The following is an 8,744-nucleotide window of genomic DNA, read 5'->3' as shown; positions in this document are numbered from 1 at the left end:
TCAAGGATTATTTGAGCTAACACTTTCTTGTCCAGTTATCTCATTTGACAGATGAGGGCTGTGAGGCCCAGAGGGTAATGGTGGCTTGCTTTCACAAGTTCAAAAGAGAATTGGAACTGGAGTGCACGGCCTCCAGACCCCATGCTTTCTGCGGCCTGGGGATGGGGTGAGGGGACTCTGCATCCTGCTCTCTTCTGTGGGAACATCAGTGTCTGACTACACCTAGGTCAAGAAAGCCATTTGGCAGTGAGCTGATCAGTGACCTCTTGGAAAATCATCAACTCCTATATACACGGAAGGAGTCACTTTGAAGGGGTCTCAGCTCATTTCCTGAAACTTGTCAGAATAAATGGCCATGTCCTAGGATTTTTGTGGGATTAATTAACTGTTGCTGTACAAGTGCTTAAACCAGCACCCATTGCATGGCCAGTGATCAACAAATGTTAGCTAAATCTGAATTGGAATTATCTGTGACCAATTTTAAATTGTAGGCTGACTTCCCAAGAAGCTCCTTAGAAAACCCAGCTAAGTGTGTGCTGAAGGACTACAAATTCTCCTTGTAACCTCAAGGAAACGCAGGGAGTTATAAGGGTAAATTTCTTAAAGATATAAAATGCACAGGATGTGTTCCCAAATCTTCTATCAGCGGCATCAGCAGCATGTGGATTACTCACCACCGTGGATGAATGAGCCCCCTGTTCTTTCCTCAGTTCCCGTAATCAAGAGCTCATCAGGCCTGTGCTTTCTCTGTTCTCTGAGTGGTGACATTTAGACGGAATGTCATTGTCATTCCTGATCTCTTCTGTAGCACCTGAACCAATCTCCCTTTATGTGGAAGCAGAGGGACCTGTGAATATGGTCCTTAGCCTGCAGAGGGGGAAACTGAGGCAGAGATCAGCTCCTTGGGAAAACTCCACTGAGAGCCGCAGTGAGTCAGAGGCACTTCAATTGGGTTCATTTTATTCAGATCTATCTTCAGAGTTTACTGAGTATTTGGAGAGAGAATGCCCACCCTTGAAAATCCCTGACAGGCATGGCATGGAGTAAAATCGATGGACTGCAAATGGCATCTATATAATCTGGGTTCCCACCTACCATCAGTAGGTTGAGCACCTACCATGCTACCTCCTGAGTTGGCCTGTAAAGACTGAGGTGTCATGGCCTTTACCCTTAAGGAGCTTAGTGTGGGGTGGGGAAAGCAGGGAAGAGACCTGGCTATACCCTTGAACTCCACATTGAGACTACCTGGGTTTAAATCTCTCTGCCTAATGATTACAAGCTTTAGCCAGTTATACCTCCTCATGCTTCATCTTTCTCATCTGGAAAATGGGGATGACAGTGGTATCCCCCCCAAGGGTGTTGGTGGGGTGGACTGAGGCGGTCCACGGATGCACGCAGCCCATGGAAGCACGCGGTACTGTGCTGGCTGGCAGTTGGCCCTCAGTAAACATCGGCTTCTATTCTTACAGGAAGACCTTGAGAAGCAATGTAGCACAGCACCTCAGGGCATGTGGCGTGGGGTCAGACTGCCTGGGGTGGGATCCCCGTTCTGCCCCTTTCTGGCTGGCAGAGTGCTGGATTTTCAGACTTCTTCCTAGGGTTGCTGTGAGGATTCCATGAGATGATCCACAGGAGAGAGTGCAGTACCTGGCATAGAGTCAGTGCTCAATTATCATTGGCCGTGATGATTAACAAAACACATAAGAGAGTGTCTGTAACCCAGACGAGAGGGTGATCGGTGCTAGGGCAGAGGGGCAAACAAAGTGCCGAGAGCCCAAAGGAGAAGAGAATTTCAGAGTGGGGAGAGGAAGGTGCATCAGAGAGAGAGTGACGCACAGGTGGGATTCTAATGGGGGGGCTGGGTGGAGGGGAAGGATATTTGCCACAGAAGGAAGAGTGGCCACAAACAGACCCCCAGAAGGGCCGCGCATGAGCCCATGTGTGGTCTAGGATGGGTGCCTGGGACATGGGGCTGGAACGATAAACCAGGATCCATCTGTGGAAATGCCAGAATGCTGGGCCAAAGAGTTCAGACTTGATTTTGTAGGCTGTGGGGAAATCTTGCTTTAGGGAGATTACCCTGAGCAGAACAGATTTACTAGGAACGGGAGAAACGGGGTTGGGAGGGGGGAGATGAGAGACAAGCAGGCCAGTGGGAAGGAGGCCCGAGGGAAGTGGGGCTTTAATGAGGGCAGGAGAGCCACTGTCTCATTATCTGGCAACTTTTTGGTTGGAGCAGTGAGGAAAATGGCCAAAGTGACGGGCCTGGGGTTAGGGATGCCATGAGCGAAAGGTGAAGAGCAGCTTTTTTGCAAGGAGGTCGACTCCTTACACCTGCCCAGTTTCAGAGGCATCCAGGTGGGAAAGTCCAGTGGTGGCTCAGGGATGAGATGGGGTAGAGATCTGGAAAACCTAGAAGGGTTGGGAGTCAGGAGAGGCAAGCAGGGTTACAAGGAAAGACGAAGACCAAATCCCATTGCAAGACTCACCCTCTGCCTCATTTATTTAAACCAGCTGAATTGCAGAAGGTCCAAATAATTCTGAGTCAGGATTGGTTCTGTGTGATTAGTTTAGGATTTGGGAAAATGCATGTGTCAACCCCAAACAATTTTCCGTTGCTGTTACGTGTGTTTCTGTGTCACCACATGTCTCCCCACAGATGGTATACATTTGGGGATTGCAGAGTCATTTCACTATCGTCTTTAAAAAGCCAGATTTGGGAAGGTAAATCTGTTTCCCGAAGCCAAATATAATTCTCCGTGCTATTGTTCCCTCCAACCACGCAGGTGGTGGGGAAGCGTGTACACAGTGTGGTTCAGAGAGCAGTGAGTGAAGGGCCAAGGTGGCCCAACTCCGGAGGAATCTCCGAGCGTGGAGTGAGGCCAGGTGAAAGAGGCTGGCATGGCAAAGAGTATTGTTATATAACCCGAGGGAGCTATGGATGGTGGGCAGATGGAGATGGGAGGCGACGAGTCTGGAGATGGCAATAAGCGTGGATCAGCTTCCTCTGGGAGGGAGAGGGACAGTGTGTAGAAGGCAGGTGAATCGAGAATCCAAGAGTCCAAGGCTGGGGGAGGAATTCCAGCCTCACAGCCTCCCCCACATCTCTCTATTATGGCTCTGAGGGTGTGATTGGACACGAGGTGGCTGGATGTCCCAGAGAGTAGCACTCCACCGGGGTCAGCCTTCTCCATGAGACTTGGGGACAGAACTCCACCAAATCCTGGGGCCACTGTGGTCACCTGCCATCTCAGAGAATTGTCCAGACCCAGGCAGCCCCAGCCTCCTCACCCGTGAGGACTGGAAAGAATATGTTTCCCTGATCTCCCTCATCCACACCCCATTCCTGATTATCCTAGTGGGTGAAGAGAGAAATAAAAATTAGCATGTTTATCCCACTTTTAAATTCGTTTAATGAGAACTCATTTACCCTCTCCCAATTTAAATTCGTAATAATGCCATAACCTTTCGGAGCTGATTATTACCCACATCTTCCCAGATCTTTCTCCTAAAAACGCTTTCCCTCCAAATGCTCCTGAGCCCTCTTGGAACTTGACAATTTGTCAGGCAGTCGGCAACATCTGGTGATCCCACACTGCTGCATGGCCCGGTGCTGGGTGCTCGACCGGCCAGGGAAGGGAAAAGAATCGAGCCCCCTCTCATTGGTGGCGACTTCAGATCCATTTATTTGCGTTCCAGACTTCTGCTGTTTCACTTACCGAGGACCCCTGGGTCCCATTTCCCACCCGGGCGTCCATCAGGGACTCACCGGTTTCCGCTCTCTCCTGTCTCCAGGGATCGCTGAGCTAACTCCCAAGCTGGTGCGCGGAGCGGCGGAGCAGTGGCCGCCCGAGAGCTGGAGTCACCATGGCGGCCGGAGTCGCGGCCTGGCTGCCCTTCGCGCGGGCTGCGGCCATCGGGTGGATGCCGGTGGCCAACTGCCCCATGCCCCTCGCCCCGGCCGACAAGAACAAGCGGCAGGATGAACTGATCGTCCTCAACGTGAGCGGGCGGAGGTTCCAGACGTGGCGGACCACGCTGGAGCGCTACCCCGACACACTGCTGGGCAGCACGGAGAAGGAATTCTTCTTCAACGAGGACACCAAGGAGTACTTCTTCGACCGGGACCCAGAAGTGTTCCGCTGCGTCCTCAACTTCTACCGCACGGGCAAGCTGCACTACCCGCGCTACGAGTGCATCTCCGCCTACGACGACGAGCTGGCTTTCTATGGCATCCTGCCCGAGATCATCGGCGACTGCTGTTACGAGGAGTACAAGGACCGCAAGAGGGAGAACGCCGAGCGACTCATGGACGACAACGACTCGGAGAACAACCAGGAGTCCATGCCCTCGCTCAGCTTCCGCCAGACCATGTGGCGGGCCTTCGAGAACCCGCACACCAGCACGCTGGCCCTGGTCTTCTACTACGTGACTGGCTTCTTCATTGCCGTGTCGGTCATCACCAACGTGGTGGAGACTGTGCCGTGCGGCACGGTGCCCGGGAGCAAGGAGCTGCCGTGTGGCGAGCGCTACTCGGTGGCCTTCTTTTGCCTGGACACCGCCTGCGTCATGATCTTCACGGTGGAGTACCTGCTCCGGCTCTTCGCGGCGCCCAGCCGCTACCGCTTCATCCGCAGCGTGATGAGTATCATTGACGTGGTGGCCATCATGCCCTACTACATCGGCCTGGTCATGACCAACAACGAGGACGTGTCGGGCGCCTTCGTCACGCTCCGGGTCTTCCGCGTCTTCAGGATCTTCAAGTTCTCCCGCCACTCGCAGGGCTTGCGGATCCTGGGCTACACCCTGAAGAGCTGTGCCTCGGAGCTTGGCTTCCTCCTCTTCTCTCTCACCATGGCCATCATCATCTTTGCCACTGTGATGTTTTATGCCGAGAAGGGCTCCTCCGCCAGCAAGTTCACGAGCATCCCAGCCTCTTTTTGGTACACCATTGTCACCATGACCACACTGGGGTAAGTCCGCGCTGTGGTACTGGAGAAGGGCGGCGGTTGGATTGACGGTGACGCTTTGGATGGTATCAGGATTGGGCAGGGGAGGGTGGAGTCGCTTCTCCGAGTTGTAGGAGCAAGGGAAGTTGCTCATCAGAAAAGGAAGGCACGTGAGTGATTTGTCTGGGGAGGGCAGAATGCTTTGAATTGAGTTTTCTCTGAGGGGTGGGCATGTATTTTACAAAACACAGAAAATTAAATCACCATTTACTTCTTTCAGCCATGCATTCTGTGTATGTGTGTGTGTGGTGGGAGAGGGGGGAGTGGTGACTGCTGCATTCTTACATGCTTGCAAGGGCTGCCTCGAGGAGAAAAACGGGGCAGCAGGAGGGAAGAAGACTGAGAAGTTCAGTGAGTATTGTCAGAAGGGTGCAGATTTCCATTAACAGGAGACACCCTAGAACACGCTTTTTGGAGCCTTCCGACATTTCTCCTTTGTAGTGTATTTGCAGGCTGTTTTCTCTTTTGCCTAACTTTTCTTCTCTGCTGCCACAGATGCTCAAGGCTTCAGCAGCTCTGAGCAGACATTCTCTAAGTGACTCTGAAGTTGGGTTTTCTGCAAAGTGGGGCACCTGACGTGTTTTTTCTAACTGAAGGAGTAGCAGTCTGGCTTTCTCAGCCTGACTCTGTGATGGAATGTTCTGGCCTTCCTGGGCGATTGGGAGATGGTCTGAATGGATCACGTGGTCAGACATAGCAGCGGCAATATCATCAGAGGGAGGGAGAAGTGCTCAGTGAGGTCACGGGTGACTCTGTCTCTTCCACCTCCCCGAGGTCCCCTCTCCAGCTGAGGTCACCGAAGTGTATTTATGGTGCTGGGATGTGAAACTTTCCATCAGAGAATGGGGGATCAGGAAGCAGATTACAATCTTCACCCTAACAGGATTAGAGCCAGTGAAGGCAGCTTTATGGAGATGTGTATTTCTTAGGGGTTGCTGCTTCAGCTACTGGAAGTCATTGAGGCTAATGCAAAATCCCTTCACAATTCATATGCCGCGTCTATATTTGTTTAGTCCAGGATGCGTTATATTGCTGATGGAGAATTCATGAAGCTTTTTATTTGGTGTTTGACAATTTGGTTGATGGCGTCCCAGTGATTCGATTTTTTTTCCTGGCTGAAACCCCGTGGCACTGGTATCGGTTTTTCCATGGTGCTGCCTCTGCTTATTGGGAATGACTGAGCAGGTGATGGGACCTTTTAAAATGATTACATTTGTCATTCTGCCACATTGAAGGGAGTAGCAAGGGGGAGAGCAAGGGGTGTCATTGTCCATTTGTGAAGGCCACATTTGATGGGGGCATTCCATTCATCTCTGTCTGTCTGTCAGGGGCCACCCTGCCCCTTCGTCCCTTTCCAACACACACACAATCTCCAAATAGCTGCTCCCACCCAGAGTGGGCAAGAGTGTCTGGTCATTTGACCTTGCCTCTCTTGGCTCAGGGGGCAAATGTGACTTCCTGGCACAGTGGCATATTTAGGGATAAAATAGGCTGGAGAGCTGGCCACGTGTCAGGAGAAGAAGGTGCATTTATTGCTTTCTTGCTAACCTGGCCATCCCCTCCCTTTCCTGAAGGGGACCTCGCGCAGGGCCAGGACCTCCATGGCTGCACTCTGACATGGCTCTGACTGTCCAGTGCTCTCAAGTGCCCCTTGATGGGACTCATGACACCAGAGTGATACCTCAGGACCGCTATGGGGAGAAAACAGGGCAGATGGATGGGTTTCGGAGTTAAAATGGGACCGTTTCAGAGGAGATCAATGGAAACTTCAGTTGCCACCTGCCCGTTACTTTGTATTATTAGTATAACAGCATATGTGTGTCTACTACGTGTCAGCAGTGTGCTGAGCACTTTGCATATGTTCTCTCTTTAGGTCTTCACAGCAGCCTTGCAAGGTAGGAAAAATTCTATGCAGCTTTGAAGATGCAGCAGGCAAGGCTCAGAGAGGTTAAGTAAATGTCTGTAGTCACATAGCTGCTAAGGGGCAGTGCTGCTTTTCAAACACCAGTCTAGCTGTCTCCAGGGCCCCTTCTCTTTTCATTCCCTATTCTACTTGTTCCTGTACCATCAGGCCCCGTAGGTGGAAATCAGCCTTTCAGAGTTATTTTTTTTATTATTGCCTCAGGGTGTCATAGTCTATTCTAGTCGTATTGCTATTCAAGAAAGAAAGCATCAGTGCAGTGAGTACTACAGGCACTGCACTAGGCACACAGGGAGTTTATAAATAAAACGTTTCCTTCTGGTCAGTTTAAGTTCTGCCTTGGAAATTAATGGCTGCCTTCATGGCAAAATCCAGTGTTTTACTGTCACTGGGGAGATCAGTGATTTCCTTTAGCCTTCACTCTGTAGATCAAGGTCGAGTCCAGCATTGGGGGTGGACAGTCATGGCCTCACATTTATTTTCAGGGCCAGGAGTGGGGCAAAGCAAGAGGACTCTGCCAGAGAGTGAAGCAAAGAGGAAGGGTGGGATACCTGTGTGGGAAGAAGCATGGTCCCCCTGACCGTGGGCACTGGGGGCTCCTCACCCTTCCTTTCCCTGTGCGTCAAGACATCTAGCCTCGGGGAGGAGAGACTCGTGGGCAAGAAAACAAGCCTTCAGTCGTGTCTTCCTTAACCTCAGTTAAGTAATGGGAAAGGAGGCTTTTTCTTCCTCTCCGCCCTGCCCGGTGTCACCTAGCGCTGGATTGGGCTGCCTTGACTTTGACCTGAGTTGGCAGTGGGAACCATTGCCAGGCTCACTGCTTGGCTATACACAGCAGGTGCTTGGCAAAGCAATTTTAAATGGATGGGTCAATGCGAATGGGGCTCCTTTTCCATTTGCTTGATCTGATACTCTTCTCAGTCCCTTCTAGACCCACTTGGTCCTCTCTCTAGGGTGGACCCAAGATTTGTGTCTGCCCCAGCCCTGGGCCCAGGGAGAGAGGAGGGCTGCCTTCACCTGGTGTGTGGTCCGCTCCCTGGGATACTCTGCAGCATTGTAAGAGGTCTTCTTGCCTTTATACGAGGTCTTACCCACTCGATCCTGGAAACCTTTCCTCTCCTCTGGCTGGTTTCTGTCATGAGCTTATCCACTGACTAGTTGTAAGCTTGTTTGACTATTCCAGAAAGCCTGTCTTGTGCTTACTCTTCACTGGCATTTGAGCCCCAAGTGGCTGCGCAATACCAAGGGCCAGTGTTCTGCCACATTCCACGTTCTGTCTGGTCGCTTCCAACAATTCCTGGCAGAATCCTAATTCTTCCTGTCTCTAGACTGTCCCCACCCAAACCTTCCCTGCCTTCCTATTTCCAATCTGGAGAGACTGCCTTGAGCTCCTTTGCAGCAGGGCCGCCTGGCTGGCCGAGGGCTGATGTGCCAAGTGAAGGAGTTCGCTCTTCCTGGCTCTGGTTGCCATCTCTGCCTGCTTTCCCAGGACCCACTGATGAGTTACTCAGGTGTCCTCCAGGGAGGGATCTCCTGGAGCCAATTATTCCTATTTATTTAATTTCTCAAAATGTCTTACACACAGAACAATAACAGCCCAGCCGCCACCAGTGCTTGACGATGGCTTTCCTTTGCTGCCTCCTTTGCTGGTGGGGAAGACACTTGTGCCCAGCCCAGGGTTCCCTCGTGCCCCCTTGACAGTTGAGCTCCCACATTCTCCATTAAAGGATTAATTTCTGTGCTCATAATGGATGCTGTAAATAAAATAAATCCTCAATTATCTCAGTTAACAGAGGATAAGGATACACAGAACT

General features: G+C 51.5%; 1 protein-coding gene across 2 annotated transcripts in view; it reads left to right on the top strand.

Annotated features, from left to right (window-relative positions):
- The first annotated feature begins 3,867 nt into the window (after positions 1 to 3,867).
- KCND3 (potassium voltage-gated channel subfamily D member 3) overlaps positions 3,868 to 8,744 on the top strand; it is a 212,875-nt gene continuing 207,998 nt past the window's right edge. For both annotated transcript variants that reach the window (XM_057745643.1, XM_057745633.1), the window contains exon 1: positions 3,868 to 4,973. In XM_057745643.1, the coding sequence (XP_057601626.1) occupies positions 3,868 to 4,973 (1,106 nt within the window). The remainder of the gene's footprint in view (positions 4,974 to 8,744) is intronic.

This window comes from Hippopotamus amphibius, chromosome 1 (genome assembly GCF_030028045.1).
Source record: "Hippopotamus amphibius kiboko isolate mHipAmp2 chromosome 1, mHipAmp2.hap2, whole genome shotgun sequence".
NCBI classification, from domain to species: domain Eukaryota; kingdom Metazoa; phylum Chordata; class Mammalia; order Artiodactyla; family Hippopotamidae; genus Hippopotamus; species Hippopotamus amphibius.
This window is presented reverse-complemented; position numbering and strand designations above follow the sequence as displayed.